This window comes from Chamaea fasciata, unplaced genomic scaffold (genome assembly GCF_029207755.1).
Source record: "Chamaea fasciata isolate MVZ Bird 193981 ecotype frontalis unplaced genomic scaffold, bChaFas1.0.hap1 SCAF_6, whole genome shotgun sequence".
NCBI classification, from domain to species: Eukaryota; Metazoa; Chordata; class Aves; order Passeriformes; family Sylviidae; genus Chamaea; species Chamaea fasciata.
Window position 1 is genome coordinate 25978512 of NW_027094091.1, and position 19409 is coordinate 25997920.

The 19409-nt window shown below is 40.2% G+C and overlaps 1 protein-coding gene across 4 annotated transcripts; it reads right to left on the bottom strand.

Annotated features, from left to right (window-relative positions):
- Positions 1-276: 276 nt before the first annotated feature.
- OCIAD2 (OCIA domain containing 2) lies at positions 277-14777 on the bottom strand. 4 transcript variants are annotated; one of them, XM_066185723.1, is made up of 8 exons: positions 14671-14777; positions 10974-11108; positions 8544-8634; positions 7681-7734; positions 5825-5872; positions 5053-5158; positions 3759-3846; positions 277-1348 (listed from the first exon to the last, which is right to left on the bottom strand). In XM_066185723.1, exons 2-7 carry the CDS (start codon positions 11031-11033, stop codon positions 3765-3767), a joined length of 441 nt encoding a protein of 146 aa, XP_066041820.1. In that variant the 5' UTR covers positions 11034-11108; positions 14671-14777; the 3' UTR covers positions 277-1348; positions 3759-3764. The 4 variants fall into 4 exon arrangements, with proteins under 4 accessions (XP_066041820.1, XP_066041819.1, XP_066041822.1 ...); XM_066185722.1 differs by having other exon boundaries at positions 10974-11111; positions 14671-14773; XM_066185725.1 differs by lacking the exon at positions 14671-14777 and adding an exon at positions 14326-14416.
- Between the last annotated feature and the right edge of the window lie 4632 nt (positions 14778-19409).

Consider the following 19409-nt stretch of genomic DNA (forward strand, 5'->3'; position numbering starts at 1 on the left):
CACAGCACTGCTGTGTATCCCTGACTCCAACTGAAAGCGCTGTGGAAAAGTACTGTAGAAAAGTAACAAGTGTAAAATTGAAGCCCCTTTTGAGACAGGGGTTCTTAGTAGCTCAAGAATTCAAGAGGCTAAACACCAAGAAGAAAAGTATAAAATCTTATAGAAAAGAATAGAGAGGCTCATCAGTCTAACCCTTCTCCTTCTGCCTGGTGGCTGCTTGGCTAAGAAAGGCCATCCAAGTGCTTTATCAGGGAATTGAGTATTCAGTCAAATCACTTTGTCAAATCCAGAATGTCTTTTGTGTTTATTAACCAATTAATAGTTACATGATACTTTTCCACACTATATATATTGCTTACAGAATTTCTTTGTGTCCAGGTAAAGATGCCCACAGAAGCTAATTCAAAAGAGGGGCACTAACCATAGGCATAGTATAAAAGCAAACAGAAAAAGCTCACGTAAGACAGTCTTCATCAACTGACAGCAAAGCCCAAACTTTTCAGTAGCTGTGCATTTATTTCCATGTGAAAGCCATCACTGTGTTCAGGGGAAGTGCCTGCTTTCGATTTCCTGACATGTTTCACGGAATATTGTGTGTTCTGCTGTTTGTAGAGAGCTTGTGCCATCTAGGTTTGGGGTTTTTTCAGCATCTGGTGGCCTCAGATTTCATGCAACCATAAACTGCTCCAAAATATTGTGTGTTCTTGTTCACACATTTTTGGTATCCCTGGCAAAGTGGACCTTTGTGTAAAACTGGCTTATGGGAAGTTGGTTCAGCACAGTAACTGCAATCTGACAAATACCCTGAATTTGGTACTTTTAAAGTACTCACTCCATAACCAAAGGGGTCAGCTCAGAGACTGAACAGCTCCTTCACTGTGCAAACCATTTCACAGCATTCACAGAAGGACTAGGTTGGAAGAGACCTTCAAGATCATCAAGTCCAACCCATGCCCTAACACCTCAACTAAACCATTTAAACATCCTCACACCCTTTGCATTTGGCATGGACACACATTCCAACATAAACCACTTTGTCTGCTACACAAAGTATTTCCAGCATCTAAATACACTAGACAAATGTAATTTTTCAGCACTAAGAGCTAAATTGCATTGAAGAGAAGAAAATAAACCAACATGTGCTGGAAAGAGAGGTGCATTTCAAAAATTACATTTCAAAAAACTGGTATTTATTACAAACAGAACTAAGTAATAATATGCAACTATTTCAAATAAGTGAACTTGTACCAAATCTAAGAAATAGTATCACAAAATTATTATTTCTAGTCTACAGGAAAGTGCCTTGAAAGAAGATGATCCATAAGGTTTTTATCATGTTCACCACATCCTGTAAACAGAATAAAAGAACCTGTTATTTATGTGAGTGCCACCTTGCTTTCCAGGCGAAACGTGGAGCTTCTTGGTGACCTCTCTGAGAACATTCCAGGGTCCCTGAGGATAAAAGACATTACCTTTGGACTCCTAAACATGAATACAATTTTATCTTGGTGGTCTTCCAAGGTACTGCCAGAGCTTGCACCATATGCTTCACATGGATAGTAGCAAGATGTGCTCAGCAGGGGCCTGCACATTTTTAGAGCACAGCATGCTAAATTAAGAATTTTTATTGAAACAGAAGAGGTTTAACAATACAGAAAACAACATAATGCTTACAGTACTTCTTTTCCTAAATTTCTAAAACCTGCCCATCATCAAAATTGATTTCTGGTAAATTCAAAATACTACACTGACCCAAATATAATGGCTTTTTCATTGCAGCAATTAAAACTTGAAAGAAATACACATATCTTACATTTGTTTTCAAACTAAGTTTCTGACTAAGCTTTCAAGCCCTTTTAAAAACCGAACAAGAAGACCTAAGCTGCTGGTAAAATGTGCAGCAATCAAGGTCTTCGATGAACATGTGAGCTGGAGGAGGGAACAGGTTCCACAACAGAAATTTTGGGACCCCTTACAGGGAAAAAGCAAGGAGAGGGGCCTGTGGCATCCTGTGTTCTTCCCCTCAAAAAGCTGCAAGGCTCCTTTGTATTTGAGACAATCTGGAATTTATTTAAAAGCTAATTAGTACTTGCACACCAGAAAACATATTGTCAGTTGACAGAGGAAGGCTGGAAAATAAAATGTGTTTGGATTGAAGGTTCAGCAAGCTGCAGCTCTGACAAACAGCAGAGGTAAATCCCACAATAAATATTTGATTCCCCTACACAGGTAATTGCTAGTAAGTGACCATTCTCAGTTAAATATGCTTTGGGGTCCTCATTTGAAATAAGTGAACCTACATAAGCATTTATTTAAGACAAAACCTTCAAAAGCAGTTAATCAGCACAGTATTGCAAGAGTTTAACTAAGCCCATAGGTGCTAATGGATTTAGAGTGTTATTCATTCAGAGTTATCTAAGTCTGGCTCACTCCCTCCTTCATGCTGTCACTAGCAAGAAACCCTTCAGAAACTTTTGGGGTTTTTTTTACCCCTGTCCTCGTACCAAACTAGAGCAGAGAGCTGGTCTGGAGAGCCAGCTCACCTCACAACCTCTATAGCTGGCACAAGAGAAGCACTGCTTCTTTTCGCACAACCCTATTAGGTGAGCCTAAGCCAAAGTGCATTTTCTGCCAGTGGCTGAGCACATAAAATGCTGAACCAGTGGCAAAGCTGATTAAAATCAGGACTTCATTCTAATGGCTTCTTTAGGGCTCTGAAAACTCTTTTCAATCCTCACTGCCACAATGTATTATTGCACAATAAAAGTCCATCAAAATCTCTCTTCTAAGCAAGTAAACAGGTTCTGATAGGATATTCCTCCTTATGGACTGGCTGTGGGCATGCACTTTAGAGTAAGAAAGGCACCATTACCAATATCCTTGTCTAAATTCCTACTTAATATATACTAGACTCAATCCAACAATTTCTGCATCAGACTTCTGTTCTTAGCTGTTTAAACTCCCATGGCAGGGTTTCAAACAGGCCCTCTGCTCTCCTCTCTTGCAGGCAGCCAAGCTATTTGCAAACACTTTCACACGTTCTCCTGCCTGTGAGAAATGTAGGCCAGCTTACCACAAGCAGAAAGTGTGAAAGCATTCTTAAAAAACCCAGCTGCTGGCCCATTTTTCATAGAGTGCAAGCCCTTTTAAACACTCCCCTACCTTCTACCCTGTAAACCCCCCTTTTTCACAGAGGGAACTTCCCCCTTTCTGGGGTGAGAACACCACATGAGCCCTGTCCCCCTGCCCCACCATGGCAGACTGCTCTTGCACCACTATTATGCTTCCCCACTAAGGCTCTACTCAAATTGTAGCACTGAATGCAAAAACCCACACCCAGCTGTGTCTGCTTTTAGTTCTCAATATTTCAATGCATTTCTAAATATCAACATAATCCCTAATTATTTTATTCTTAAGTAAAACAAGCTGGAAATTGAAAGAAGTTATATCTGTTTTAATCCAAGCAGTTGATCCAAATTAATTCCACTTAGGTCAACCAGCAATACTCAGCTACAGGTAAAGGAAAAATTCCTCAGAGATGGGGGATTTAAAATTAGCATGAAAGGTATGTAATGTAAAATTTATGAAATAAAATTAATCAGAAATTACAGATACAGAATATTTCCTTGAGTAATGACTGGATTTTAATCCATTATTAAAATCTGTGATTTTCACTATATTGTTCAAAAGAATACCATCCAACATGGAAAATAACATGAGATTTAAAAAAAAAACCCCAAAACTACAAGGTTGCCTACCTGGGACTAAGATGCTGAAGGAACTGAACCTTCTTTCTCATTCGATCCCAGTTTTGCTTTACATTCTTTGCAAACATGATGACAATGCCTACAGTATTGAAAGCAAATAAAACACTGAAGAATTTTGCTGGATTTCTTCTAATACAACCATATAGCATGATGGCAAAAGTTCTCGAAGAAGTAATCTCTTGCCTATATTCCCAAATGTTTTTAATATGGGATATAAACTGTAAAATATGACATCTAAATGTCTCAGCCAATAATGTCCGTTAATTAGTATTAAGTACTCCTTCTAGCAATTGACAAAATATAACAGCAGCAAAAGACAGTGCTTGCCATTGTACCTATGAGCAAACTGAGCTAGGAGTAAGATGTTTAACATTTTGTGTAATACCAAGTCTATACCTTGTTATGTGGGGGAAGAAAACAAGAGGAGAAATAGATGGACAACAAAGAAGCTTCCTATTATCAGTCAGGTATTTTTATAGGCAAAAAAACTCATGCTGGTCTTGGGGAAAGATGTGGAAAGACAAAGGAGAATGATTTTTTGGATAGGATTTTTGGAAATGTGTTTTGTGACTGAAAGGTTTATACTTTATTGAGTATAAAGCCATATTGAGAATGGAGAATATAAGAGACAGCTGAAGGAGGAGATGGGAAGCAAGTCAGAGTCTGACTGGATGTGAAGGAGTACTTTATGTGAAGTTGAGAAAACAATGACTAAAACATGGAGGTGCCAGGTGACAGAAGTCAACCATTGAGATCTTATGCTTACAGGTGCAAGGTGGAAAAAGCACCCTCTCAGTTTCTGCTCTTCATGGTTTGGTATGACAGCATGAGGTTGGGCAAAGCCATAGAGGAGAGGGAGGTTGGAATATGGGCTGAGATTGATGTTGTTGTTAAAACATGAGAACATTATAAAAAAAATCTGTAGCATATTTGCCCTGAGGTATGTTCCAAAGGAAGACTCAAAGGATCAAAGTGATAGCATGGACAATCTTAGCAGTATGATACTAGATGAAAAAAGAATGAGTAACTGTTGTTACATCACACCTAGAAGTAGAATAATTTCATTCAAATCATGGATATCCCAGTAACAGGTATTACAATGAGTTTAATTTGCATTTTCTGAAGAATGTGCAGTAGTTTCTAATACTACAATATATAGCCCAAGACCATGATTAGTACCGCAGGATCTAATCAAAGAATATAAATTCATAGTTTCGCTGCATATAATTTTTAGTGTGTTTTAGACTATTTTGACCTAGGCTTGATAATTTAAATAAGCACAGACCTTTTTCGCTGTGGAGCAAACGGTGCAATGCCAATTTTCTCAAACTTTTTCTGGCATTCTCCCATGTATGACATCTTTCCAATGGCAAAACCCAAGATACCAGCAACTATAGAGAAAGATAACAACATTGTTAATACAACAGCTTAAATCAGGAGTGTGCTATTGGCTCCATTTTAATCTTACAACAAATTGTGTACCACATCTTCCCAGAACAAACACGTGTGAAGTTATACAGAGTTTACAGGAGTGAATTCAATAACTACTGAAAACTGGTTACCTATCATGAGTGAGAGAGTAACTGGTCCAAAATATTTGACACAGAAAAAGGATATAATATTCCTGTGTACAGGAAAAGGATATAATATCAAGAGGAACAGATTATAGAAAATAAAATTAATTCACAATGCCAGCACTAATTGTTCTTGCCTTTGATTGCACACCATCATTTACTTCTAATGATTACACTTTTAACACAAACTTCTCTGGCCCTCTAAGAAGCTAGAACATCAGCCTGCCATACTGTTGCACTGTGGCTTTCATCCACTAGGGTCAGAATAGAAATTGCTACTGAAAATATTTACATTAGAAGAATCTTGTTTCATACATTTATTTTTAAACACATCAGAAATCCGATTTCCTAATCTGCTGGGTAACATAAATTCAAAAAAAAAAGGAGATTTTGGGAAGAAATTCAGAGAGATGCATCTAAGGTCTGCCTGTATATTGCCTGTAAAGAACCTTTTCTTCCCTTTTAGAATTGGGTACAACTTACTTGCCATCTTGGGGTATGGACCAAATCTTGGGCTTGCTGAGAAAATGCCTACAATAAAAGGAAACAGTCAGAAAGCTTATTCACTTGAGGAACTCACCAGCACTCAAAACCAGGGCACTAATTTTCCTACAGCTTTTGCATTTTTTAAGGTGAGGATGGTATGAAGTCCCCTAACTCAGATTTCAGTACATTAGGCTACTTTTTATTCCACTAGTTCTTAGTGCATGTGTTTTGGGGCAGTCCTAGAGTCATTGGAGGAAGAGAATGTGGACTTAGAAGAATTCAGCTTGGGCAGGAGTTCAGAGTGTAAACCAAAATGAAAGCAGCATGTCTGCCACTGGTGACACCTGCAGCACTGCAGAGGAAGTGATGGTGGCTTATGTTTCAGCACAAACCAACCCTGCATGTAAAATAGCAAAATTAAATCTCTTACACAGGAACCAGCTCCTTGTGCTGTGATAAGTAGGATGAAACAGCTCTTCGGGAGCTTTCTGAGGCTATTGATTAAAACTGTACCACTGGTATGTAGTCTTCTCCTCTGGAGAGGAAAGATCACACATTTTGGCCTTTAAGAGGAGAACGCAGCGTGGTAAAGAATAAAAGCAAAATATTATCTTTAGCTTTTCCACCACATTCTCCCAGTGAATCTCAGGAGGTGAAACCAGTATTCCTCTGAGAACTATGTGTCTGGCACAGGAATGCCATGCTGTGGAGGAGGGCTCCACACAGCAAGATTACCGTGGCAAAGGGAAGTGAACTCTGATTGCACTGTTACGTGCATTCAGACAGTAGTAATGAGGCTTAGAAGCTCCAGCATCTTCTAGAGGCAGGGTACTGTGTGCAGCCATCAGAAGAAAGTATTTCGACAGAGGAGTATTCAGCCTATGCTAAGCACCAGGGCCTTTGCCCACTGTTATCTATGCAATCTTACACTGGGTGTCTCAGGGGAAGGGAGGAACAAAATGTTGTTTGTTTCTAATCACCCCCTTCCAACTGTTGACACACAGTAATGATTATTTAATAAGGGCATTTTTTATTTCACAGCTGATCAGAAACATCCAAGTAGAATGAACAGAAACTGAGAAGAGTACCTGGTGCCAGCTGGTACCATGTCAGCTAAGGAGACAGCCCCAGTGCCCTTCCTATCACTGCTCACCATTTTTTGAATATGTAATCCTTCTCTGACACACTCCTTCCCTCCCTGTCTCCCTGCAAGCTCACAGGTCAAGGATGGAATAGGGAACACACATCAGCCTCTTGTGATATGGCTTAGCCAGCTTCAGGGTAGATGCCCCTCAGTCTTTCCCCAAAACACCATCCTCAACCTTATACATAGTCAAGACCCCCAGCAGGGAAACTGAAGGTGCCATGTGCAGAATCAGGCTCATCCACCACATAAACAGAATACAATTCTCTTTTGTGTTAGCCTGCAGACTGTGAGCCATCTCTACAGAAAGCTGTCTGTCTCCTCACTTTGGCAGTACTCCTTGTCCCTTTGCACCAAAGCTGTGGTCATACTGATACATGGTCACTGTAAAAACATTGCCAGCATTTTCAAATAAAACCACAGTTAGAGCTACAGTACCCAATTCTAATGCCCCTGCTCGGGTTGTACAATGCTCTGCCCTACGAGCTGCCCCAGTGAAGACCCTGCTCAAATACATGTGATCATGGTGACAAAATCCAGCCACCAGCCTTTGGATTTGAGAATTCTCTTTTCAGTTCATGTTCTTGCAAAAGGATGACTGTGGCAAGGCACACGTAATAATCAAATCACCACGGTGATGATGGTCATGAACGAGGAGAATATTGATCCTGCAAAATAGTACTTAATTGATGTATTTTTTTATCCTTACCTTTTGAGATTAGCCCCTGGGTGACAAGCATGCTCCCAAGAGATAAAGGAAGAGCTGTGAAAATGAAAAGGAGAATAGCTGGTATCAGCCAAAATTTTTAATGTATTTGGTAAATACTCTCTTATACTTTAAATGTTTTCTGTTTCTAATGTTAAACACATTATTTCTAAACATTACCTTTGCCTACTGTCTTAATCACCTATTACATCCACTCATTCAGATTACGTTCTCTTCAAGGCAAAGATGTCCTCACAAAGTGCCAGACATCAGCCATGCCATAACATCTGGAGCTAATGCAATACATATATATATTTATTAAATAATAACTTCCACAATCTGAATATGTCCTTTAACTACTGCAACACTTGTAATGACAGCAGCTCCAATGAAATGCTGAAACCCTTTTCAATCTTCTCCATTAAGGAAACATGTAATTTAGATACAAACTGAGAGGTACTAAGTAAAGGCACTAAAACACCAAGCACTAACCTTTTAGATGTCCTAACATATGAAGAATTTCACAAATCAAAGACACATAGCCATGCCTGGCTTCCATTCAAAGACAAGGATAAGTACATAACAAAGCAAAACATTCCTAAGGTGGTTGTAATAATGGACCTCAAGAATAGAACCAATTCTACAACAGCTAAAGTTCATATTAAACAAGACCTCAATTTAACCACCTTTACCTACAACAATTAAGCAAATAATTCAATTAAACCATTAAGAATACAAAGCTTAACATGACAGAGTTAACCCACAACAGTGATCCAACAAAAAAGCATTTTGCAGACAGTTTGTGCACATACATCAAGAAATCATTCCCTGTGTAAGTCTAGTAAGAATGACTTTGGATCACTCACCTCTGTACCAGAAACTTTCCTGTCTGCATTCTCTACGGATCCTTGCAATGTTTTTGTCTTGAATTTGGGAGATGGGACAAAATAACATTGGCTGAAAGCATAAACCTGGATTAGTTTACTGAATTTAATCCCACAGAAAGAAAAAGAATCAATTAAAAAAGATAGATTATTTTAAAAAAAACCCCAAATAAAATACAAAAAACTTTCAAGCAAAACTCTTTATTCTGTTGTTAGCAGTGTGATGAAATCTTGATAGCCCAATACAGAAACAGAAAGAACTACATAGGTTTTAAGCCACCCATCTTGCTTGTCTTTACTTTCCTAAAATTGCTCAGCTGCTGCTTACTCCAGAAGCATATTGCTTTATATTTGTTAGTCATTTCATTCTCATGAGCTACATTATATCTCCCAGAAAGAAATGACAGGAAATAAAGGCAGAGAGGGTGTTTTCAAGAATCAAGTTCTGCTCTGTACAGAAGTCAACTGAAGTTCAGTAAGAGCAGATTTTGCAAGTATTTAGAAGAGGGTCAACATAAACTCTGACAGATTCCCCACTAGAACTTTCTGAGCAATTTAAATATATCCATGGCATTAACTGAACTCAACGTACTGGCTTCACCCCAATACAAATCAGGCCTCCAACAGACTTCTTTAAGGTAGCTCTTTTTTCACCCACTGTGATTGTGAGGAAAAAGTGACAGTATTCTCCCTTGCATTCTACTATCCAGGGTATTGATATGTTAACGTAAGAAGATTATTTTTCGTCCTTTAAGAAAAGACTCAGTGTTAGCATTTGAAGTGTCAATTGTCTCAGACATCTGAGATAAATGGGTGTACTGGTTTCGACTAGACAAGAGTTTATTTTCTCCACAGTAACTGATATGGTGCTAGGTTTTGGATTCACGACCAAACCAGTCTACACAATACAGGGATATTTAACTACTGCTGAGTAGATGTTACACAGAGTCAAGGCCTTTTCTGTTTCTCAGGCTGCCCCACCAGCAGATCAGCTGGAGCTGCAGTAGAATGTGGTAGGGGACACAGCTGGGACAGCTGATCCAAGGGACATTCCAAGTCCATATGTGACATTGTGCTCAGCAAAAAAAGCCAAGGGAAAGGAGTTGTCGTTAAGTTAAAATTAATTGAAATTTTAACATTTTTTCTGTAAAAACACAACATCCAAACATATGTATTCTTGAAAGAAAACCCAGATATCACAGAACAAGCAATGCCTTGGAAAAAACAGTACATTCATCTATTACAGGATTCTATCTCCTTTTATGCCTGACTGATCCATGATTTTATAGCCATAAGAAGGAAATGTGGCCATAGCCACATATTTCACATTATAGGTAATTAATATCTCAGCCCTTCTTCAAGCACTGCTCCCACAGCAGTTAATGGTGGTGCTGCTTGGGTGAACAATACAGGATTGGCTCCACTCCTGACCACAGAGAACCACATCAAACTGGTTTCTGAGCAAGGTCATAGCAAATACAGTAAAATACAAACAGGCTGACTGAAAGATAAGGAAATTAGTGTCAGAGCCCCAAGTGCACCAACAGGCTTTGCAACCTTTCTGCCTTCAGACACACTCTGCCAGGTGTTTAGTTGCTTGGGCTCAGAGTCAGCTCTATCATGGCACAGTTGTGTAACACCGAGTTACACTGCTGTGAAAACATAAAAGCTCGGAGAAAGCATCAAGAAGCTCTGCCCAGGGCAAATGCTCCTGCCCTTCAGCTCAGGAGCCGTACATGAGCTCAGGCCCTTGCCTTAACTGTTGTAGGTATACCATGGAGATCCCTACCTTGCCTTGCTAAGCTGATTGCCTGGCTTAGCATCAGACTTGCCTGGCAATCACTGAAGTGACTGTAGGCTGACCAAGGTTAACATCACTGGATCTGCTCTGCTCCTCTTTTGTGGTACTGTGCTCCCTGTACCTGAGGCCTCAGCCCCTGCCACCTTGCTGTCACTTGTGCCCCTTTCTTGCAGATCAGCCCAATACTGCTGCCCTCTGATGGGGACTGTTTAGCAAAAAGTCATACCACATTTAAATTCCTCAATTTCTCCATCAGAGGAGAATGTTCATCTTCTGGAGAGTGCAGACCAGATTCTTGTGTCGTACTGTTCCCTTCTCCCCTTCTGAACGTGTGCATGCAGAACACGATGGGGACAGGTTGTACTGGACTTGTACTCAGACACCATGGCTATGCCAGTCTGTAACTCAGGACATAAATCAGAGCTTTAAGATTCACAATTCCTAGCCCTCTGAGCACAGTGAACCAGGAAAAATAACACACCGTCCTTCCCTCTCTTCATCTATATGCTTAAGCTAACAGACACCTATTTCTCTCTTCAATAAGAACAACTGAGACAAAATCCCAGTTATTCATTAGCAACAGCAAATATAAGGGAGGAAACCCAGCTTACCCATCCAGGTTGCCTGATTGGAGGTGTCTGACTTTCCTGTTGGACTGTTTCAGAAGACATTGTCTCTTTCCTTGTAGCCTCCTCTTGCTCTCGTTCAGCAGAAGCTATGCGCTTTATGCTTGGCTACGCCTCTTTCTGCTAGGTACAAAAGTAAAAAGTCAAGATATCTTACTGATACTCCCAGGTCCAATGTTCACCTAGAAAGGAAAATTACCAGGTAGAAAGCAGTGTCCAGTCCAACTGACACTCAGTTTACAGCACAGTTAGTCACTTATCAGCAACACAGGTAAGTGTTAAACAGGTAAGTCACTAACTACAATTAAATGCTGAACCATGACTTAGTACAGTGTGCTCAATCATAAAGGAAGGAAAATAGATATGAGCAAGTAATTGAAAACCTTTCTAATTTTCTAATATATTGCAGGTCCAAGAAATAGCCACTTTAGTGTGCTGTCCAGAATTACTGCACTGCTTCTACCCTCACTGCCAACCATCTGAAGCTTGGATTCCATGGGACCCACCAGGCATGCCTATCACAAACCACATCTGTATCTCCAAAAACCCAATTCAGTTACAAACATCCTTTAAAAATTAAACACCCCAAAGAACAAATAGATTCCAAAGAGTTTTACAGTTACAATCTTCCATGCTTGAGGGCTGTGCTGCTAGGGAAAAGCAAGAAGGAAACTCAGTTATTTCTAGAGTAATTCAAACACCTAAATTGTGATTTTTACCTAGCACTTTGCTGCATGCTCTGCCACTTTATTAACATAGAGGGCACCTCTGCTTTTCCAAAAGTACCCCCTGAGAATGGTGACACTGAGCATGGCCAAAGTGACTGCAAAGGGCAGAATTAAATAGAAAAGATATGCAACAATTTATTGACCTAAACTTTTTTTGGCATTCATAATATTACTGAATAAACCACTTCCTGCACTAATTTTGGGGTCAGTTACACAGCTATGAAGTTCAAGCAGTGTCTGCTTCACACACACTAGATATTCAGACAGCATATATTTTAAGTAATAGAAGCAACATAACCTCCTCTCCCCTTAGTACAAAAACTTAAATAAAACACTGCATTCACACCAATCTGCAATTTATTCTCAGACACTCGCAAAAATGACAATGATCACTGTGTCTTTGAAAAAATGTAAGTTTGAAAACAGTTCAGGAAAGGGAATGAAATCTTGAAATCAAGAGAAAAAGTCTAACAAACCCTCTGGAAAGGAGATATGATCAAATAAAATGCAATTGGAAAAAACCCAGAAAATTTGGAAATGGAGTGAGTATAACCAAATGGACTGAGATGAAATGAGGGGCAGTGAAAAGGACCAAAACTTGCCAAAGTTATTCCAATTGAAATTCTGAAATCAGTGAAGAAGGTAACCAAATAGAGAGGAGAAGAAACTAAAGAAATTAAATGTTCAGAAAAACAGGAAAAATTCTGAAACCAAGTGAAAACAGTAAAAGTGAATGGGATGACAAGAAGTGCAGGGAAATGGACCAAAGCTTGCCCAATTAATCCTCATGGAAACTGAAAGATTTGATTCCCATATAAGGAAAGCTCACAGCTTTACACCATCTTCCTCAACCTGAAAGCAATTTAATTTTCATCAGTCTCTTGTCACTTAATGCAAAAAAAGGACATAAAATATGAGAAAGATGCATAAAACTTTAAAGAGGTTTGTGTCAATCAAAAATGAATCAAATTTTCCTATTTTTATCTGCTTTCTTATTCTTATCTACTCATAAAGCCTACTTGTGCAGACGGCTGCATAAAAATAATCACTGGAAACAGTCTCTAACTGCTGCAACAGATTTAAAGTCCTTGTCTTTTTCATGATGATAAAACAGCTGAGTCACAGGAGGAAAACAAATAAAATAAAATGAAGGGAAAAGAATGGGTATAAATTAGGGTTATAAAGATTTGCCATTTGCCATTGGCCTCCTATATTGTCCTAAGTACACATTTCTCCTGAATTATAAGTTATTCAGCTATGCTACAACTTCAACATCATGAAGAAACCCAAAAATATTTAGTCATTTAAGCAGCCTCATGGTACATCTCCCACACGAGATGAAAGCTGAAAGCTACACCGGCAAAAATGAAACAAAGAGACAAAGTTGATGTCATCAAAATATTATGCAACTGAATTATTAATATTCATACCTAGCAGACATGCTGTCTCCTGTCTGAAGAATGTAAAAGTGTTCCTATATTTTAAGGCCCTGTGACTTGGAAAGACAACTATCATCCCAAAAAATAACTTTATTTCCATTAGCTGACTAGAGAAATGTAACTTTCTTGTAATGTTCTGTAATACCCATTGCTGTTTTCTCAACCTTACATGTAATTCTTAGTGTAACAATTAAGTGTATATTCTGGGAAGAATTCCCCAATTGTATTATTCTGTTTAAATGAAATACCTATATAATACAAGGTTAAATCAATGTGCTTTGCAAGGATCAAACATTCAAAAAACTTATTCATCTTCTAGAAGAAATGGTCTGGATAATTTATTTATCTACAGAAGAAAATACTAGTATTAGGCTCCTGCAAAAATCTCATGGTTTGAATACCTCTAACGGGATGATAAAGAAGTAGCATGCAAGAAGATAGGTAAGTTCTTCAAGTATGAGAGTTGTCAACTTCATATACTGTGTTTTCAATAAAAATCCTCCTTCTGAATAGGAATGGTGACCCCATAATTTCTAGGATTCCTTCGGGGAAGAAAGGGGGAGTCAAAAAGACATGTTTTAACTGGTCCACGCAGCCCAGGGCAGGCACCACTCATCAAAGACTTCAGAGAGGCACTTCAAGGACCATTTCGAGGAAGGTGGAAGGTGAGAAAACTCAACATGATGTTTCACATCCATCTGAACTGGATCTTTGTTTTAAACTCAGGCTCTTATTTCAAAGGTGGGTCTAAAGAGTAGCTGCACTAGATAGTCAATGAAAAGGTTCCCACCAACAACCTGACAGCAAGGGGCGGGGAAATGCCCCATGCCTGCTCAGCCCTGCAGCAGCTGCTCAGTGCCCCCACCCAGGGCAGTGCATGCCCGGCCAGCACTGAGTAATTCTCGCATAGAATCACAGAACCGATTAGGCTGGAAAAGGCCTCTAAGATCACCGAGTCCAACCTATGACCGAACACAACCACGTCAACTGAACCATGGCAAGAAGTGTCACGTCCGCTCCACTACCTCCCCTCCTGGGCGGTCCGTTCTAATGTCTAATCACCCTCTTGTGAAGAAATTCTTCCTGATGTTCAACCTGAACCTTCTCTGGCACAGCTTGAGCCTATGTCTTCTTGTCCTGTTATCAGTCGTCTGCGAAACCAATCCTCACCTCAACCTCCTTCCAGGCGGCTGCAGAGGGCAATAAGGTCTCCCCGAGCCTCCTTTTCTCCACGCTAAACACCCCCACCTCCCTCAGCCGCACCTAACAGGACTAATACGCCAGTTCTCGGGACACGCTCGAGCACCTCCGTGTGCTTCCTGAACTGACGGGCGACGGCCTCGTCGGGCTGTGGCAGCATACGCCCCACAGCAGCCGCCTGCGCCGGGCCGGCTGCCGGGAGCCGCGGCCCGACCCCCGCCTGGCCCCGCCGTGACGCCGGAGAAACGCGGCCCCGCGGAGCCCCTTGGCACGGAGGGGAGGAGTCTGACACTCACGGCCCCCAGCCGCCCTTACCTTCCGTGGGCGGCCCGAAGAAACGCAACGGGCCGCGCTGACCCGGCCGGCCCCGGAAGCGCACGCGTGGGCCAGCCCGCGCCGGGGCCGTGACTGGGCGGGGAGCGGCTGCGGCCCGTGCCCGCCCGCCGGGCTGAGCCGCGCTGGGGCGGGGCCGCCGGGCTCCATCGCCACCTGCCGGCCGCCGGGCGCACGGGCACCGGCGCAGCCGGCCCGCAGTGCCCGCCCGGTTCCCCTCGTGCCCCGGCTCCTCGCTCTTACGAGGACCACTGGAGCGGTCCTCGCCTCCCGGTGAGCTGGTGCGCTAGAAGAACAGCGAGCACGCCAAGAAAATTCCGCCCTCTCGGATTTCCCCACTGAAATTCAGAAGGCTTTTTTAGCAAGGGTATGTGTTAATGAAGGTAACAGGATTACAGAATCATTAGGGTTGGAAGGGCCCTCTGAAGGTCGTCTGGTCCAACCTCCCCTGCCAAGGCAGGGTCGCCTGGTGATACAGGTGACACAGAAACTCGTCCAGGTGGGTTTGGAATGCCCAGAGGAAGGGAGGCTTCATGCCCTCCCTGGGCAGCCTGTTCAGTGGTCTGCCACCCTCAATGGAAATATCGTCCTCAGGTTGAGGCTGAACTTCTTGTGTTTTATTTATGGCCACTGCTCCTCGTCCTGTCACTGGGCACCACCAAAAAGGGTCTGGCACCATCCTCTGACCTTCGAGATATTTATATGCACTCATGAGACCCCCTCTCAGTCTTCTCTTCCCTAGACTAAACAGGCCCAGCTCCTGCAGTCTGTCCTCAGAAGAGATGCTCCAGACCTCTGATCATCTTCGTGGCCTCCACTGGACCCTCTCCAGTAACTTCTTGTCTTTCTTATAGTGAGGAGCCCAGCATACAACATATGAGGTCTGCCCTGCAAATTGAAAATATTTTTTTCAGGAAATGAAATCTTGTTCTTTAAAAAAGAAACAACAAATTCTACTTTGACCATTTTGGAATGAAAAGCATTGCTTATCTACTTTGATTTTAATGCTACAATGCTTATGTAAGTAAATAAATACATTTTAGTATTAACAAGAATTAAACAAATAAGAAAGGCACTTTCATCAAGCAAAAATAATTTTGCAAGAAAAAGTTATCCTGAAAATGTCAGTTGGGTGTGGGAGGGGTTGTTCTAGGAATATTGAAAGAAATTGTTCCACTTTCTCTGAAATGATAAATGCAATGCCTTTCTTTAAGAATAAGTTTTCTAAAACAAAAAATATAAACATGATTCCTATTTTGCATTTTATTTTAATAAAAAAGGTCTCAGTTTCTATTTTGTTTTGCTTTGTTTTTTTCACAGCAAGACAATAGTTTTCAGTAGAGTGTCCTAAATGGTGATATGACACTTCAGTGCTTATCATAAAATGAATAGCCTGTGAGATCACCATTAAACTTCCTCTTTTTGCATGACCTTGGCATCTCAGTTTCATAAGAAACATGAATAGTAGTTAATTTTCTTAAGTCTAAAAAAAGCTTTCAGATTCCCTGAGTCTTGGCTACTTGGAGCCCCTTTCACCAGACTATTCTTCCACTCTTTCCTGCCAAAGCAGAGGATCAGACTTTGCTGCTGCAAAATGTGCTTTTCACGTGGAGGCTGGGCAAGGGTGTTGTCCAAAAACAAGTCTTGAAAGTGTATCTAATACCTCCTGGGATCTAAAATGTATTCTTGAAAAAATACATGGAAACTATTTAATAGCTACATGCTATTCTGAAAAATACAATACACAAGAGAATCCCGTGTGGAGTGAGTACTTAATAACCAATAACTTCTTAACTGGTCCAGCTAAAACTGAACACAAAATGAAAGGGCACTGGAATGACAATTTTCTCCTGGGGCACATGTGTGTCTGGGGATAGTGATTACCTAGAGATAGGACTGTTTGGATTCTTGCACCTTTCTGTGCAAAAGTGCCGATTAAAAATCAGTTTAAGCTTCTTTTAAATTGTAACTTTAAATGTAAAGTTGATTATCACAATTGCATATATTCTTCAAACACTCTTTCTTTCCAGGATTTACCTGAAAGTTCTTCACAGTTATAAAAATGGAGAGAAGGTAATAGACAGAAACCAGTAAATGTTAGTGATTTGGAAGGGTAAACACAAAGCAAAAGAGATTCTTACCCCTCCCGGAACAAAATGAACTGTACACGTCAAAGAAAAAGAAAAAACCAAACCCTGAGTGATGCCAAAAATAAAACAATCAATATGGAATTGAATGTTTGGCTAAGGAATTATCTGTTGTCAGAGTAGAAGGAGATCAAGGACTGAGATTTCACAAACTCAGGGAAGGTTTACATGCTCAGGCTGGTTGACTGAAGAACCTCTTAGAAAACACTGAAGGGTTGCCAGGGCCCTGAGGTTCACCACATTCACCAAAGCAAAGCCTTTCTGGTGTGCACATTTAACAGAAACACTCCACATATGTATGCAGTGCGTGCCAGAAGGAGGAACTATTACCACTTAGGATAAACATGGTTTATTTGTCTGTTACAAAATCAAACCCTGGTCATTGCTTAAAAATTCCCTGAGAAACAAAGCTCGACTCCCTTGCTTTGTTACCATAACAGAGCATGGAAAATGAAGTAAGAATTTCACGACAGGGTATTGTTCTTATGCTGATGAGAGTAGGAGTTAAAGGCAAATGAAAAGACATGAAAAGTCACAGCAGGAAACAGTCAACATACTTCTGACTAAAACACTAAACTGTCCTCACTACTTGCAAAGAATCATGTAAGTTCTCTGTGTCTTGGCTGATTCTTGGATGCACTTCTATTTTATACTTGGTCTGGGATATCTTTTAGAAGTGAATAGTTGGTAATTGTGAAATGTTCAAGATATAGGATTTCCTCTTTTCAGTGTGAAGAACCCAGTAAAGTGCTTGCAGAGAGCTGCACGTGTTCATGCTTCCGCTGAGGCTGTGACAGGTGCTTGACTGTAAACTCATCCACTCCTGCTTTTCTCCAGAGCTGCGGTTTTAATCCTAATCTGTGCTCATACCTTCATGCTTTTTTCCCCCATTTCTCTGGCACTTTCTTCTGCTTCTTCATCATTCCCATTCAGGCATCTCAGGCAATATGCAAGGACAACTTCTCATAGGGCTCTGATAGTTCTTTTAAATGCTGTGTGTTTACTTGGGTTTCAAAACACACTTGTGTTACAGTTTGAACCCAAATGAAGCATTGTTTTTTACAGTCACTAGCTTTAGGAAAGTTTACCCCTGTCAACCAATGTAATTATGGGGCTTTTAAATACAGATAATTTTTAATGTCTGCCTTAGGGTAGGAGTGTCTTAAATACTATTCTAGAATGAAAAGGCTTCCTGTTTTGTGAGTGGAAGCTCCTACTGTAGTGTTTTCTTGACTTTGCTGGTTTGACGTCATTGTATTCCTATAAAGATCAAATGCTTTTGCTTTGTTTTTTGTCAAGGATGCCTGTGGCACTCCAGGAATAAAAAAAAAAAAAAAAAAATCCAGTGAAAGGCATTGCTACACATATATATGTAACTAAGCACCTTGCAAGCATTGACTTTTGTATTTAAGGCATTACTTCTGAAAACTCTCTCCTCTTTTGCTCTGATGCCCATACATATATCAGCCTTATGGAGAGCACTAGAATGTAATTTTGTGACATGTGAAGCCAAACTTAATAGTTACTAAGAATCTCAGAGACAGTTCCCAGAATACAGTTGCTAAATTTGTCAGGATTTGCATTATTTTCATTGCATTATGACTTTGATGGAAGCCACACGAGTATATCAGGTTCACAATTCCAGTCATGCCTAGTTTTACTGGAACTCCACCTCTGAACCATAAAGCAAGATACTATAATTACAAAAAGTATCACAATTTTTTTTTCAAATATTTATTGGCTGAATACAAGCTGTGAGCCTCAAACTCCCGAAAACACAGCTCCAAAAGCAGCCATGTTCTGGGTTTATTCTGGCCAAAGATCTTGTCTTCCATTTGCATCACACCACAGCAAGATGAAATGGTGTCATCACTTACATAATCCTGATATCCAGTGATAAGTGAGCTTGGTGACTATTCTGGTGTGACTTTTCTTTAATGAAGAAAAAGAAAGATGCCTTTAATGACATGGAACTTGGAGAAAACACAAAAGCTCGTTAGATCTATGAGTCTCATTCTTCCCTCCCTAGTGAGGTCAACTTTTCCATCAAAATACTTTAATTCTTTTGTGGATGTTTAAAACACATTTCAGAATTTTAAAACACATTTTCAAATAGCAGATAAAATTAAACAGGTTTTTTTTTAATAGCCAAACCCCATCATAATGAAAGGTAAATGAATCACTTAACTTTGAGACTTCTAGGGCAAAATTTAGTACCATGTCGACTCAAATGTCTAGACCATACTTTATTGCTAATAATAGGTCATAGAGATGTTAGGTGTTATAAACACCTAACTTTTTTTTTTTTCTCCTATGGATTTAGAGTTTCACATACCATAAGGTTTATTTAGAATGGGACAGTAGTTTTAATGTAAATGAGAAGATACTGATGGCAGTGCTGTAGAATGCTGTATGAAGATTAATAAAACTTAAGATGATGATACATTCCAACAGCAAAATTACTTCTTAGTTTTTAGCTCATATTTACAATTTTACTTTTCATACCCATCAAAAAATTCTAAAATTAAGATTTTGCTTGTTTAATCCTTTTGCCAGAACTTGGCAGCTGTGATC